General features: G+C 38.2%; 1 protein-coding gene across 1 annotated transcript in view; it reads right to left on the reverse strand.

Annotated features, from left to right (window-relative positions):
* Positions 1 to 17,508, reverse strand: part of ARHGAP42 (Rho GTPase activating protein 42) — a 229,340-nt gene that overhangs the window by 20,177 nt on the left and 191,655 nt on the right. The window contains exons 10-15 of the mRNA XM_084894676.1: positions 16,874 to 16,983; positions 14,570 to 14,648; positions 13,581 to 13,620; positions 1,985 to 2,047; positions 958 to 1,032; positions 225 to 309 (exon numbers count right to left, since the gene is read on the reverse strand). Coding sequence (XP_084750802.1) covers positions 225 to 309; positions 958 to 1,032; positions 1,985 to 2,047; positions 13,581 to 13,620; positions 14,570 to 14,648; positions 16,874 to 16,983 — 452 coding nt within the window. The remainder of the gene's footprint in view (positions 1 to 224; positions 310 to 957; positions 1,033 to 1,984; positions 2,048 to 13,580; positions 13,621 to 14,569; positions 14,649 to 16,873; positions 16,984 to 17,508) is intronic.

Genomic DNA, 17,508 nt, shown 5'->3' on the forward strand with positions numbered 1-17,508 from the left:
TTAAATAATAAGTGTATTATTTGATAAATAACAAGTTTATTATTTGAGAAATCAAGGATAAGTTCCAGAACACCAAACACAAACATTACCACCTCGCACCCTTTCAGCAAAGGGGCTGGGCTGAGGAGTGGAGCCCACACCCGGGGCATGGCATCCCCAGGGGACTGCCCGAGCCAGGGATAGGTCATTCAGAGTGACCTCTGCCTGCAGTTAACCCTGCTCACCTGAGGTAGTTTTTCAGTCCACTTGTTATTGTCTTGTTATCCCATAGTTCAATATCAATGTCCATATCAGGAGGGGATTTGGGAGCTAAAGAGAATAAAAAGAAAATATTTAGATGGTTCAATTAAAAAAATACCACTTGCACCATTAAGACAACAGGCACTAAAGTAAGTAGGCCAAACAAAGGGCCACTAAAACCTCAACTATTTCCTGTGGAATAATAGTTTCCCGAGTCAAATTATTGCTGATGGCTCATCACAGAGCGTCCACCATGTACTGGGCATGCTTCTAACTACTCCATGTGAATTAAAATTTCCAGTCCTCACAGCTCTTAATGAAGCAGGCACTATCATTATCCTCAGCTTACAAATGAAGAGGCTGAGGCACAGAAAGGTTAAGCAAATTACCCACAACCACAAAGCTTTCAAGTGGCTGAGCTGGATTCCAAGCCAGGCAATCTGAATCCAGCAACCATAAATCTCATTTCAACTCTAGCTAATCAAGGGACGCTATAGTGAAAGTCCAACATCATAACCCCTCCCCCCGCTCAAATTCTTATTGTTCTTTCATTATAACTGGACATTGAAAGCTGAATACAAAATATTACTTGAAAAAACTCAAGGATAAGCAATAGGCCATATAGAAAAACAAAAAACAATAACAACAACAAAAATCTATGATTTGGATTATCTGTGAGAATACAAAAATTAAGCAACTGCTTCATCCAAAACTTACAAAATGTGGTGTTCATGAGTTTCTGAACTTTGGAGTTCACTCCTCCTATTCGGTAGAGGCCCAAAATTGTGATGCCTAATGGGAAGGAAAAAATCACAAGAAAACGACTTGAGACAGCTTCCTAAGTACAGAATGTTTAAAACTCAGACATATGCCTACACAGAATCTGAAAGCTGCTCATCCAGTTTTGTGGTCTCACTTTAGCAAACCTCCCCTGGAAACACCCACCAGACATATATTTCTCAGAGCAGACACTGAGCAGTGATTTGAAAGTCTTTGAAGATCTTCAAAGTAGTGAAGTGCACCTGCCTATTCTCCACGACTTGAATATGAATATGAAATAGCACTGCTCATCTATTTCTTCGGTCACGGAGTTCTGCATGTTGAACAGTTTTGTGGCATTTTTTATCTTCGCTGTAACGGTGAAGGAAACAAATTCAAAGAATACAAGAAACCTATTTTATGTCTCAGAACTTCTAAGTGGCAGCACCAAAATTTGAATCTAAGTTTAAAGAACTCCACAGCCCAATAGGAGTTTTGCTTTAGACAGGTTTTCCTGGAAGTGTAATTGCCTAACAGACCACTGGAGTGGGCTTCAGGAGAGAGGTCACCACTAGAGTGCGGAAGGTGCTGAAATCCTGACAGTGACTGAAATCATATAGGGAGAAGGAGGGGCTGAACACAAGCTAGTTAAGAATCTTACTGACTTCCCTAAAGCAGAAAAACAAGCCAACAAACAAACAAACAAACAAACAACTAAAGTGGTACTTACAATAATAAATATTTAGAGTCCATCAGTACCAGTAAGAAGTAAACTGAGGCTATGTAGGAAGATGTGACCAAATATGTTTATAGGATGATTTTTTTAATTAACTGAAGGTCCAAGTAAAAGTCTTTATGTATTTATATAATCACAGAACTTCGTAAATTAATCTCATGGTAATGGCTAAACGCATCTCATTTGCTGAGCATTTGTACATCAGAATGGACCACAGGAAAGCAGCGATACACCATCAGGTGTACTGACCTCTTGTTTCCACAGCTTGAATGCATTTTCTCACGAAGTTGAACCCTGCTTCATTTAAGTACACTGAAAAAGAAAAAGAAAATCATTTTCAGTGTTCATGCTGAACTGATATTTCCCCTTCATTGGCCTCTGTTGGTTTAATGGTGGTTTTGGGTAGAGTCTGAATTTTCACATGTGGTAGAAGCTGAGGAGGGTGGTTGGCACTCACCACAGTTATTACATGAACTTGCTTCATTAGAAACACAAATCCTTTCAGACAGTGAATATGTTACATCGATCTCTTCCATTTTCTCTAAAATTAGCAATAACCTTCACTACAGGTTTTCACAGATGGTAAAAGCAAAATGTAATAAGAATGAACTTTTATTGTGTGTTAGGAACTCTATTACAAAGCCAGTCACACGGGATTCTCAAAACAACATGATGATGTAGAGAGAAAGCTTTAATTTTAAAATGATTCACTGGATTGCTGGAAACTTCATTTTCTTTGTTCTAAGCTCTAGAGCCAGGATTCTAAACTTCTCTTGATTCCAACTCCAATAATCCTTCTTATTATATTTTGTACCATATTCAAAATAATTCAAAATAACCTTAATCCACTAAAAATCCCCCAAAGATTATTATTACATTGTGAAATAGCTATTTATTTTCATTGCTTTATGCTAGATTTTCTTTAAATCAGGTTTTTGTTTTAAGGTTTTATGACCTAATCAAATTAGATTACTTGTTTAAACAAAAAGGATTTAATAATACTAAGTAACACTGAGAAGAAAAACTAAAAAAAAATTTATATATAGAAGAAGGGGTGCCACCAACAGGGAAAACATTTGAAGAAATCCTGCACATAGAAAGCCACTGAAATGAGAATTTACTGAAAGGTTTGAGAAATCTTTGGCTCCACAAAACCCCCAAGGTACTGACATGAAAGAATGTTTATTATATGTTATTAGGTGAAAAAAGTAATCAACAGGATGATATGAGGCAATTTCTTTTTTCCCCCTTCTGTTTTCTATTTTTTAATTGTTTCTTTATTTTATTATTTTCCATAACTATCTCCTCTACACCTCTCTATCCCCCAACAATCACCATACTGTTGTCAGCGTCCATAAGTTCTTTCTCTTTTTTTTTCTTTCTTGCTCAATTCCTCCACCTTTCCAACACCCTCTGCCCTCTGCCCCCAACCCCTCACACACACCAGAGCAGTCTGCCTGCTCTTTATCTATGAGTCTGTCTCTGTTTGTTAGTTCAGTTTGTTACCCTTTGCGACAGCATAGATGGACCTGGAGAACATTATGCTAAGTGAATTAAGCCAGACAGAGAAAGATAAGTACCACATGAGTTGGCCCAATGTCTTAAAATATAATAATATGAGGGTATTTTTGTGTTCCCAGTGCCAAAGTCAAGTGAATAGAAATCAGTTAATGCTTTGGGTGAACTCAACACAAAGAACGAATGGCCATGAAACAAGCATCTATTAGAGTTGACTACCCACACGAGGGTAGCTCCTTTGAACACCACATAGTGATTGCTTGTTTCCAATAATCCAAAATGCTAAGTTAAGCATTTTATACATTATAAATAGTGAAATTTTTAAAGTAGTTATTGGACATTGGAAAACAAGTGAATGGAGAGGTGAGGAACCAATATAAAATAAATAAAGAAATGAGAAATCAATGACTAATTTTCATTTTTAACAATAAACATGGAGCTCCAAAAATGCAAGCTTAGGAAAAAATAATGCAGAGGATTTTTGTGCCAATTAAAATTGCAAGTTCCTGACATTTATAATGTTTGTTTCTTGAGGTCACATTGTTCAACTTTTCAATAAAATAATTTTAAAAGAGAAAAGCATTAAAAAAACTTTTTTTCAATAAAACTTGGCCGTGGCAAAATAAATGAAGATAATAGTGATATATAAAAACAGAACTTAAGTATCCATTTTGAGAAAAATAAGCAATAACCAGGCCATATCTTGAAGGTATACTGGGCTGTTTGGCAGCAATTCTCCCAGGCTGTTCTAGCACACAGACCTGACAGGCTCATTATGAAGAATACAGTCTTACAGATATTCAGTCGCCTGCCATGTCATTCCATGGTACTGCTGTTGTGATGTGTCCATGGGTCTTGTGCTTTAGTTCTATTCACTTCAGTAAATAAAATGCTATCAATCAATTTAGAGATGTGGAAGAATATCATATGTTGGCAAAAATAACCATGCATTTCTCTTTTGTTTCTTTTCAGTGTTTTTTGTTTTTGCTTTTTTTTATTATCTTTATTGTTGAGAGTATTACAGCTGTCTCCCTTCCACCCTTCCTTCCTCCCACATTGCCCTCCTTCACCCAGATCCTACCCAGCTCCAGGCCTTCACCATCCTATGGTTTGTGTCCATGGGTAATGCATACATGCATATTCATTCTTTATATTCTTTGGTTAATCTCTTCCTGTCCCCTTCTCCCCTCTTCCCTCTGAGATTTCCTCAATCTGTTCCATGTTTCCATGCCTCTGGTTTCAATTTGTTCATCAGTTTATTTTGTTCATTAGATTTTTTGTTTGTTTATTTTGATTTTTAGATTCCATTGTCATCTTATTGTTCACATTTTAATCTGTTTTCCCCTTCTCTTTCTTCTTAAAGAAGACCCTTTAACATTTTTGTTGTTGTTTATTTTATATCCTCAACTACCACCTAAAGGAGTACAGAGAGGTTCCATTGTGTAGAGATGGCACCCAGCTTTGCTTGGAGCCAGGGAAGCCTGGGTTGGATCTGGTCTAGTTCACTGTATGAATGGGAGTGTGCCTATGAACTTCTATGGACTCTAGTTCTTTTATTTATAAAATAAGAGAAATAATATTACAGGTTAAATGTTTGTAGTAAGATAAAGATAAAAGCATACAAAGCACTGAAGAGCTCCTAACCTAATTAAATGCTAGTTTTCTTTTCCATGTGCATCTATCCACGTAACACCGCTATCTGAATGAAAGCAGAAGAGATGATGAAAGATGTCAGTCATTAGTTCTAACCAGATGAAAGGGGAAGTGTTTACTCTCCCACTTAACCATTGTTACTGGCATAGCGTTAACAGCTCTGTGCCTCAGTTTCCTCTTCTATACATACAGTAAGGATAATAACAGTAAATCTTCAGTGAAATACAGTAACATTTGCACAAGTCATAGAGAGAACAGTGCTTGGAATATAGTAAGTGCTATACAAGTGTTGGCTATCACCATAACCATCATTATTGGCTATGGGAGAATTGGGAGAATATAAAAACCTACATGTGTAAAACACACGAACAAGGTATTTTCTGGGCGTAGCTGTAGTCACTGGGGCTTGAAGAACTGTCTTCCAGGAGTGTTATTTTCCAAAGAGGCATACATATTACTTATTCTAATGTATTTGGGGCTAGAGCAATAATCTGTTTCTTTTTTTTTTTTTTTAATAAATTTTTATTGATTTCAGAGAGGAAGGGAGTGGGAGAGATAGAAAATCAATGATGAGAGAAAACCATTGATCTGTTGTCTCCTGCAAGCCCCTTACTGGGGATGGAACCTGCAACCTGGGTATGTGCCCTTGACCAGAATCAAACCCGGGACCCTTCAGCCCACAGGCCAATGCTGTATCCACTGAGCCAAACCGACTAGGGCTGTTTCTTTAAACAAACACAGATCAGGCATCACCCATTCGAGCCCATGAATCTAGCTGGCCACTGAAAAAATAAGTTGTATATTAAGAAATGTCCCTACACTCATTACACTCAACAAATCACAATGAATACACATATCCACTCATTAAAACTGAATAGACTGAAGTCTCTGGAATTACTGCCCACCCATATATGTTGCCCCTTTCTGTAGGAAGATCACATTATTCAGCTCCCTCCAAGTCAGCTTGCCCCTGGGATATGCACTAGCCCAGTGGTCGGCAAACTCATTAGTCACCAGAGCCAAATATCAATAGTACACGATTGAAATTTCTTTTGAGAGCCAAATTTTTAAAATTAAACTTCTAACGTCACTTCTTCAAAACAGACTTCGCCCAGGCCGTGGTATTTTGTGGAAGAGCCACACTCAAGGGACCAAAGAGCCACATGTGGCTTGCAAGCCACAGTTTGCCGACCACTGCATTAGCCAATGAAATATAAATGGGGAGTGACACATGTCATTACCCAGCAGACACTGAGAACCAATATGTAGCCTGCCAGGTTCTTTTTCCCTCTGGCATGAGATCAACAAGAAGACAGGGAGAGGCCACTCCATGAGCTTGGGGTCCTGTGTGGACACTGTGTCCCAGGTCTGGAGCCAAGGCTGGCCGGGATGGACCCACATCATGATCAGTAATGAAGCTCACTTTGGTAAGCCTCTGAGATTTGAGGATCATCTGTTACCACAGCAGAAGCTGGCCAGTCTGATTTAATAATGTATAACTTACACAGCTTGCTATGACAAAAAGGACTAAATAAATAAAGGCAATGCCACAGTTAACTTTTCCTTGCTTAACGGGAATCCTACATCCATTTTTCCCCTCGGCTACTGCCCGGTCAATTCATGTAACAAGGCAGCAAAGGGCAGCAGTGGCACTGCCCATTCATGGTTGCTTTGCCAACTATTACTCAACAGTACCTTCATGCAAGCACCCAGAACTCCCTACTGAGGGCTGAGAAGAGGGTAACAGGGCATAAACAGGCTATGGCACACTGTCTCCCAGTGGCGGACATGAAGCCGGTCACATGGAGTAGTCAGGGGGATGTCAGGGGCAATCACAAATTACATGAAGGAAAACACGCAACCTTCCAAAGCCATGAAGGGGTTAGTAGACTTAATGCCAGTGCGAATGAGAATTCAACACAAGTACATTCTCTAGAGCGCAGAAAGAAAGAAAAAAGTGGCAACTCCTTAGTGTTCCAATGAAATGCCCATGGAAAGTGTTCTTCATAAATCAAATCACACCTCACCCTATGACAGAGCTACAATTTACCGTGATTCCCGTTGAGTGGAGGACAGGGTGTTCCAGCTGCAACAGTAGAGGAAGGCTCAGTATGGATTGCTGAATCAGGGCTCAGCGCTGGCCAGAGCAGACAGCCAATTATGCTTCCTGATGGATTGCTTGGTAGCTGCTGGCTTGCTCAAGTGCCCTCTCTGCGGCTTCCAGAAGGGTTAGAGCTTATCAGCGAGCAGGACCTACTTTTATCACCTCCTCACAGGGCCGCCACCCCAGCCCTGTATCTCCCTGCTCCAGAGAGGACCAGAGGGAAGTGCAAAATTCCTGGAACGGGAATCCTATAAAACGGGATGATACCTGGCCTTCAGAGGTAGAAGCAGAAGACAGGCTAACTTAAAAAAAAAAAAAAAAAAAAAAAAGTCATTGATTCAATTGAAAGCTAAGTGTACACATTGTGTGTGTGTGTGTGTGTGTGTGTGTGTTTCGCTCCCTCTGGAAACTGTTCAGGGCTAAAGCTTTTATTGAAAACAAATTAAGTTTCTATAGGCAGCTTGGCAGCATAAAAGCTATTAATTTCAACAGAATTCAAACAACCATGAGACGAAAAAAAGAATAGTGTCCCATACAACTAACAAAGCAAAAGTCCTTGTACCTTCCATTTCCCAGTAATTAAAAACCCGGAATGTCCTTACCGATGCAATCTACGTGGCCTCACAGTACATTCTCAGAGTTGACAAAACAAAGCAACACTTGTCTTTAGTTTCTACTTCACTTCTCTAACCTGCCATTTCAGATTAAAAGGCCCCTTATCACAGACAACCACACTACCTGGGGCTTGAAAGAAACAGAAAAGAGAAATGAGTGCACTTACTGGGGTGTGTGTGATAAGAACTCTTTCTCCTCTCCCTAAAGGGGGAGCAGGTGGCTCTCCACAGCCTTGGCCCAGAGTCTTCCCTCTTCCTGGCTCTGCTCCTGAGGAGCGCTTTGGACCTGACCCTCTTCCTGGTCTCAGTGATAGAAACAGAACTGCATTTGCTCAAGGACCTGGAGGAGAATGTGGTGAAGGAGGAGGCTATACCCAAGGGACATCTGAGAATGTCCAGAGTCAACCATCTACACAGAAGTATGAAGCTTCAAAGCATTTGTGACGGTGTCAATTGCCTAGGACACCCAGAATGAGCTTAATCTTTCTGTTTATTGCTCGGACACACTTTCTAGGGACTCACGGGAAGTCACTGAAACACACCATGGCAGAAACTTAGAGCTATTGGGAAATTTTGCAAGTGTCTTCTGGCCCAATCCCTTTGATTTTTGAGCATGAGTACTGAATGTTAGTTGACTGTCATTATACTTTTATTATGACTTTTATCAGCAGAAACTTCATTTAGATAAAAGGAGTTCCTTTTACCTATTCACAATGACTGGAATAAAGTAGGTACACAATGGAATGCTGCTGAAATGAATTGCATGAGAATCTTTTCTTTTACAGTTCTCACCTTCACCAATCCTATGGTAGAAGGACCAGCTAAAAAGCCAACTCACAAACCTTAAGTTCCACTGGGAACGTGGCTCAGGGCACCAACAGGGAATGCCAGGGAGAAAAAGCTTACAAAAACAACAACAACTGCCTCTGTCCCTGCCCAAGATGGAAATCTTGGGACAGAAAGGTGTGTCAGCTGCCTCTATCCCTGCTATTAATTAGTCCCAAGATGGAAGTCTTGGGACAGAAAGGTGTGCCAACAATGATTATTTGTTTCTTTGAAAGGTGGGCTCAGCAGAATAGTGAAGAACTAATGGTAAGCTGTCCTTTAACAAAATATCCCCACTGGCATGGCTTGAGGAACAGTTTAGTTCTCACCTTAACTCAATATCACCTGTTTAATGTCAATGACAGGCATTCCTGTTCTCAATATAAATCAATTGTCAGTCTTATAATTCCAAGAAAAGGATGTGGTGATATATTTCACAACCAGGAAAGTGTTTGTGGATTCCATATCCTATAACTGACTAATATTAGGTTTTGTACGTCATGCATTTTTTCATTAAGATGAGTCAAACTTTCCTATTCTGTTAAATTACACTAGTTTTGCTTATGGTAGAAGGACCAGCTAAAAAGCCATTTCAAGTCTTGACTCTGAAAACAGTACCTAAGTGAAGAGTAACCACAAAGTTGAGAGATTTTTCCATATTAGACTTATAAAGAGAGACTCATCCCTCTATAACATTAGTTTTATTATTCATTTCATGGTATATGTTCTCTGTATATTCACAGTATTTTAGGATAGGAGATCATTCTTAACCTGTTGCTTTTGGGGTTTTCAGCCCAGACATTATGAAAACTTTTAATGGTTGACATTGAAATCAAATTTTTACCTGAGTTTTCAATTTTGTCATTCTAAGCTTCATAATTATCTCCAGCAGTTCAAAACACACATTCCATACCAAACTGAGTTTTCAAAGGAAAAACAAGATTATTTTAAGATAAATAGGATCCATCCGAATGACAAGGTTACATAAAAGGACTTCTCAAGGTGGAAAATGAATCAAAGCTAATCCAGTTTCAAATACCAATTGTGAGAGACATTGACATACTGAAATTGACCTAATGCCATTTCGAAGGGGTCAAATATGAAAAGGGGAAATGGAGATCTCAACAAACAGGGCGAACATAAAGATATAAGCTGCTCTGAACTTATACCATGATGACCTCACATGATTTATTCAAGACTTAGAAAGAAGTCTGAGTCCTAGCTGGTTTGATTCAGTGGACTGAGCCTCACTCAGCCTGTGGACTGAAGGATCCCAGGTTTAATTCTAGTCAAGGGCACACTCTTCCCCAGCCTGGGCCCTGATCAGGGTGTGTGAGGAGGCACTCAATTGATGTCTTTCTCTCACATCAATAGTTCTCTCTGTCTTTCCCTCTCTCTGTTTTAACACTCTCTCTAAAAATAAATAGAAAAATATTCTCAGGTGAGGATTAAAAAAAAAGAAGAAAGAAAGAGGTTTGAGATCCTCACCATCCCTGGAACCTAATTTTGATCTGAAACAAGTAAAATTCTGGATGTGTTGCAAGGAAGGAAACATGCTGCTGTTCTTAATTTAAACAGGACCATGTTCTTGAGTCTGGAATACTTCCAAGTGTTCAGATATATCCTATGAGTCATCACTAGATATCCTAGGATACATCACTAGAAAAATAGTATCTACTATAAGACAGTGATAGAAGGGAAGAGGAGTAAAATTGCAGTCTGAGTAAGAGATTCACAGTGTCATTAATACATTTAGGTCTTTTAATTTTAAAAAATATATATTTTTGTTGATTTCAGACAGGAAGTGCCTGGCCCCAAACTTGGGGTGTGCCCTGACCAGGAATCGAACGGTGACCTCCTGGTTCATAGGTTAATGCTCAACCACTGAACCACACCGGCCAGGCAATTTTAGACCTTGATGTAGTAGACTACTCACAATTACATGCAAAAAGAAATTAAATTCTGAGTATCTGGAAAAAGAGGCAGTCTGAGAGGCAGGTCACCTTAGGGAAAGGTTCCTCATTGCTGCCTGGACTGAGAGATGCTGAGAAAGACTTGCTTGTGCAAGCTGGCAAGCCCCAAGTCGCCACCTACAGGAGGCTCCATTAGTCTGAGTGTCTTTAATTGGTGGCACACACCATAGTCCTGACTTTTCAACCGAGTGGTGTATTTTGTTTGGGTGAGAACATTTGAATCTCTAAGAATGTGTAAAAACAAGTAAAAACAAGTGCAATTTTGAATATGTAGGCTTTATGGTATGTAGTAAAACATTTTGAAATCACTACATAATTTTGTGTGTGATTTATTTAGAATGTTTAAAATGTGTAAAAGAATATTAATCTCTGCAATTACCAGCCAATTTATTAGATTACAGAAGTTGCCAGGTGTTTAGGAAGATTATATTAGCCAGAATCACAAATTTGTCTTATTAGGGTCTTGCATTTAGAGAATAAAATTCATTAGTTTTATAATTATAGCTTGATCTATAGAAGTTTATGAAAAAATTAAATATAAACTTATTTTTAAAGTTAGTACATTGATAATTTGAATAAGATCTGTATGTTATTAAAAACACGCTTAAAGAAAAAATATAGCTTCAGATAAATAATAAAAGTAAAACTTGCAACTAAGGTTAAGATTTATAACTTTGAGCCCTATATATTAATAAAGCAAAGGGAATTGAAATATTCCTTTTTATGATCAAAATCTCTCCTTGGCAATCAAAGACTACTGGCACTAAAAGTAAGAATAACAGCCATTGTGTGCTGAACACACATCCCTCTGAGGGCCTGTATTGAGTACTCTAAGAAGGAGAGATGGGTTCTGTCACACTAAGCCCAGAGAACTGGATAGGAAACTAATACATCATACCGAAAGCCAGAATATAGGAAATGATATAGATGCATAGACTTCAGGACACAGCATCTTATAATTACAAACTGGAGGCCCGGTGCACAGATTCGTGCACCGGTGGGGTCCCTCGGCCTGGCCTGCACCCTCTTGCAATACGGAACCCCTCAGGGGATATTGAAGAGTTGGTTTTGGCCTGATCCCCGTAGGCCAGACCGAGGGACCCCACTTGTGTATGAATCTGTGTACCAGATCTCTAGTCCTATATAATAAGAGGGTAATATGCAAATTGATCCTAATGGCAGAATATCCGATTGCTATGATGCTCACTGACCACCAGGGGGAAGACGCTCAATGTAGGAGCTTCCCCCTGGAGGTCAGTGTGTTTCCACAGGGAGAGTGCCACTCAGCCACAGGCCAGCTCATGGTTGGCCAGTGCAGTGTCGGTGGCGGAAGCCTCTACACCTCTGCGCCAGCGCTAAGGATGTCTGACTAATGGCTTAGGTGCACTCCCCACCAGAGCGATGTCTGACTGCTGGCTTAGGCCCGATCCCTCAGGTAGTAGGCCTAAGCTGTCAGTCAGACATCCCCTGAGGGGTCTGGAACCCGACAGGGTGCAGGCTGGGCTTGGAGATCCCAAGTGCATGAATTTTCATGCACCAGACTTCTAGTATACATATCAGATCTTTGGTTAATCTCTTTCCACCTTCCCCCCCCACTTCCTTCTGAGATTCATCAGTCTGTTCTATGTTTCCATGCCTGTGCTTTCCGCTCCTGTGTTGAGCATCTCCCCCCTGGTGATAAGTGCATGTCATTGCTACTGGCCGTCAGCTGGTCACTTATGCTTTAATATATAGACTAGAGGCCCAGTGCACAAAATGCATGCAAGGGGCTCCTAGGCCTCAGCCGTCACAGCACAGCCCTGGCTTCATCCGGAAGGTTATTCTGCTGTCCAGTCTAATTAGCATATCACCCTTTTATTATTATAGATGGTGGCACAGTAATGTTTCAGGTGGCAAAGACCATAGAAAAACTGATTTCCTGAAGAAAAAGTTTTCATGGCATGAAGAAGTACCTTCTCCCTCCACCACAGCATGAGTATATTTGATAACTTTCTTATTTAAATTTCCTAATTATGACAGAAACTCTAGTTCCTGAGATACATTAAGTATCAAGTATATTCTGACTTGACCGTTTTTCCATTCAAAAGCCTTATTTAATACCGTATATAAGTTCAGTTGTTTTTGAAGAAAGATTCATCCCTGAGTAGATAATTTGTCTTTATAATGGATATACAATGAGCCAATGTTAGAAAAAACACATTTTCAAACTCTACTCAAATGCAAATCATACAATAAATTACTTTTTAGGAAATTGTTTAGAACTAACATTCAGTACTTACAAAACTCTTAACCCACTGGTTAATGTTTCTGTGATTAGATACTCAATATTTATGATTTTCAAATGAGCATTTCCCTAGTTTTTATATTTACTCCACTCTTACTTGTATTTTAACAGCAATTTAAAAGCCAAGATTATTAAGTCCGTTTTAAAAATAAATTTAGACATCATGAGAGAAAGTCAATTGAGTGAAATAAAACTTGAAATTGCTTTAAAAGACATACAAATAACCTTCGAAACAAATATACAAACTAGTTTTAAATGTCAAATAATCTAATGACATAAAGTACACATAAAAATAATCAATGGTAAAAGAAGGCAAAAGGTGGAAGGTAATGAAAGAGGATTTAGAATGTAATAGAAAACACATACAGTGTATCTATTAAGAATGATTTGATGCTAAGGATTCAGTAACAATACAGTGACAACATATGTTCTTACATATCCCATGTATTATGACAATGTCCTGGCATTCCACATTCCTGAGCACAATATCTTAAAACTAGCATAAAGTATTTAAGTCTTTAGTCTTATAAATTGGACCAGAGAAAATAAGATAAATAAGCTCCCCGACTGCCATTAAAAACAACAACAAAATCAAACAAGCTAACTATCAACTGCCTCAAATCTCTTTCTGGGATAGAACAAGGTAAATACCTATAAGTAAACAATAAAGAAAGAAAACTTAATTTTGGTCACTATAATATCAGTTGTTAGTAATTTTAACATGAGAAACTTCTTTGAATGAATTTTATTTACCATCTGATCAAAGATGTATTAATATCATTTTTTTCCTAGAGTTAACTCTTAATATGACATAATATCTTTGTGATTAAAAATAACTGTGATAAAAATTTAAATACTTATCAAAACAACTTACTTTCTTCTTTCTTGCTCATAATGGCAGGCAGGGTATAAATCTAAAAAACAAGGGAAGTCCATCCGTTACTTGCAGTTAATGACACAGTATAAGCAATTACCGGGGTGATACCGTGCAGTGATCCGCAGAGGAGTGTTCTGATTTCAAGTTCCTACAACTGCTGCGTCCGCAGTGCCATCTCCCCATCCTGTAACCAACCATGCCTCCCATTCGTTTTCATCCGTGGCTATCGTGCCCTTAGGCTCTACAGCAGTGACCCACAGGTTGAGAACCGCTAGCAGGTTTACCCAAGACCATGGGAAAACACAGGTATTTACGTTATGATTTATAACAGTAGCAAAATTACAGTTATGAAGTAGCAACGAAAATAATTTTATGGTTGTGGGTCGCCACAACATGAGGAACTGTACTGAAGGGTCGCTTCATTAAAAAAGTGAGAACCACTAATCTAAAGCCATGTTCTTTATAAAGAAAACAGACAGTAAATAATAACTTATTTATTTTTATAGAGAACTCCCTAATAACTGTAAGTTTTCATGCCAACATCAAAATAACTATTAGAAAAATAAGGATATGGATGAGAAGAAAATGTCAACTCACAGGTAGTTTTACCAAATAAGACTAGAGGGTTAGTCAACTTGTTTATCATGCCGATTACAAAGACAGTGCAAATACTGGGCATTCAAAAATGATTAACTGAAGAGAATAATCCAATCAGTGAAGCCAAATTAATTATTAGAAGTAATTTTTAATAAATAATTTTAGGGTTTTAGTCCTGAAAGTCCTCCTGAGAAACAAATTACAAAGTTGGTGCTGTGTGTCAGTGAGCAAGACACCAGGAAAATAGTAAGCTTCTACTCCTTAGATTTGCTATTTTAATGTTTTCAAATATAATACAGACAAATAAAAAATGCAGGTATATTTTTTCCCAGACATACTTTGTAATTATTAGAACAATAAAACCTAAATAAAATGTGTTATATTCTTACTGGTTCTTTCCCATCCATGGCTTCGAGCCAGAGTTTCCGATTTGCTTCTGAAAAGGCCTGCAATGTGATGATCCCATGCCTAATGAAAACAAATATTTTATATTTTCAATTTATTCCAGCTGTGTCTTTACACATTTGCAATGTTTAAAATTCTTACTTAGCTATAAAAGTAAAATTTGAAGAAAAATCAGGGAAGAGAAAAAAGGAATAGAAAAAAGAGAAAAGAAAAAGGAGAAAAAAGGAAAAAAATTGACCTACATGTATCTTTCAGAAAAATCACTGTATACCACCACACCAACACACAGATATTTTTCATTCTAATGATCAGAGGTAGTAAAATAATTCAGTGTTCCAAGTACAAGTCTGTCTGAAGGAGGGAGTTCAAATTATTTCCCCTGAAATGACTAAAAAGGATGATAACTACATTCAACCAAGTTCAAAACCACCTAAATATTCTACAAGATGAGGATAACTTAGATTATGACCTCAATGTGGTACAATCCAGTCACTAAAATTAATTACAGTGAGTATATAGCAATGTGGAAAGCCTCAGATCATAACTAGTTAATTGTTAAGATCCTAAAACCAAAGGGTTTATCTATACCATGATCCCAATATTAAAATTATTTCATTTAAAAATAATTATCTCCCAAGAACTAGTTGTGAAATAAGATGTACTTCAAGAGAGACAGAGCGAGCAAAGGAAGGGAGGAATTTGATTTGAGAGAGAAAAAGATGAAATCCAAAATGAGGGGAATTAACCTAGTTAGGAGGAAATTTCATTTAAATATTGTATGTTTAAAAACCTGAATGACTTAAAACTATGATAAATGCATACATCTCTTCTTTAAACAGGGAAATAGGTCATTACACAGGAAAAGAAAAAACATGTATAAAAATTGAGGTAATTTTATATTTGAACCAGTATAACAACACAAAGAATAAAATAACAATAATTAGTATTTGCTATTTAGAATGTGCCAGGCATTGTGTTGTTTCCTTTGAGGTGGGTAATTATTATTTTTATTTTACATGAGACCACTAAAGCATAGTTTAACCATGTGCTCCATAGTTATATAACTAGAAAAGGCTAAAATAAAAATAAAAAAAGAGAAATCACTAACATGTTGGTATTTGTCTACATAGAAAATCAAGAAATTCCTACCACACAACTATTAAAACCAATAAGTTCAACAACTACACTGGTTATCAATTATTATATAAACAAAAATAATAGTCTTTCTAGACAGTAGTCTGAACCATTTAGAAAAAAAGTTTCAATTAATGAAAATAATTCTATCCAAAAGTGTAATAAAAGGAAAATACCTAAGAATAAGTCTAAAAAATAATATGTAAAACTTCAAGGAGAGTTCAATTCTCCATCAGTTACTTAATAACTTAACTCCAGTCAAAAACCCCAAGGGAGTTTTTTGAAGAGGAAGATAAACTTAATAAGAAAATCTATAACATATGAGAACACAGGGCCACAATAGGTAACACAAGGTTAAAGAAGCATAAGAATGGGAGTCTTGCCTTACTAGATAGTTATAAACCATGGTACACGTAAGCTATCATATATATCGTATGTAGGAGTATATATAGTATGTCATAGTATATATAGAGCCCACACACAAAACTAGAGTATTGAGAAAATATGATAGCAATGCAGGGGGAGAAAAATGGACCGTGGAATAGTTAAAAAATAAAAATAAAAAAGCACACCCCTTTTCATTTTGTGTCTCTTCTGCTTGTATTGACCCAAGAAAGGGGTAGAGCTAACTATCCTCACTAAATTATAAACTCAGTTGCACAACATTTATGTCTCTCCCCTCATCCTGTGGTGGAGAGTCCTGGACAGTGCTTTGCACAGGGCACACCCTCCCTTTCACTGGCTGACAAAGCTCGTGACATTCCTAGCTTATTATTCCCTGGAAGCAAGGCCCCCAGGCTCCACAGATGCCTACAAACAGGCTGACTGAGGAGCCAGGACCATGCTATTAGGCTCCTTCAGCGTGACAGGGTCTCCAAATCCCCTGCATGCACTTTCCCCTAACGCTGTCATTTAAACTGATTTTCCAGATTCTGCTTTAAGTTGTGCTACTTTTTTGCTAGCATTTTGTGTCTGATTATGTTTTTTAAAGAATCCTGCAATATGTATTTGTCAAATGAATACGTAAAAAAAATGAAATAAATATGCACACTGTTTTTAAAAAGAGATTGGAAAACAAGCACTTGTATGCTGCTTTGTATTTATATTTAAACATAGGAACAAGCAAATGTAGAGTAAAAAAGAAAAGCGCAGACCTTTCAACTACTTCTATGTCGAAGCAGAACCGTTTGTCAATTGAATCTGTCTTTCGTCGGATACAAGATTTTAATTTAAACATCTCTGGTGAGCTGGTGACAAGGCCGTTCTGAAACGAGAAGGGGAACACAGGTTATCACGATGACGAGGCGAGCTGAAAAACATTCAATCTAAAAATGCGGCACTGATATGTAAACTTAGAGCACAGAGTATGTATCAAGGCCATAATCACACCATGTCCTCTAAACAAGACTTTCTGCCGAATGTCAACTGCCCAATTATAATATTCCAAACTGTTCATTAATAGGTTCATTGAATATATGTGTTTCATTCAAAGGATCCTGTGGCATGGCTGCTGTCTAGTCCACCTCAACATCTATATATATAAAAAGCCAGTGACCGTAATGACCATAATGACTCTAATGACTGATTGCTATGATGCCCAGTGTGTCCAGTGAACCGGCCCAATCAGGGGGTGGGACTGGCCGGCCAACCTCATGGCCCCTCCCCACTGCCGACCTGTCCTGATTGGACTCTCCCACCCCAATCAAGAGTGGGCCACTGGCCAAATGCTCTCTTCCCTTCCCCCCAGCCAGCCCTGCTCCCCATCAGCCCACCCCACCACCATAAGCCT

Source organism: Pipistrellus hanaki (assembly GCF_964339955.1).
Source record: "Pipistrellus hanaki genome assembly, chromosome: 9".
Classification (NCBI taxonomy): Eukaryota; Metazoa; Chordata; class Mammalia; order Chiroptera; family Vespertilionidae; genus Pipistrellus; species Pipistrellus hanaki.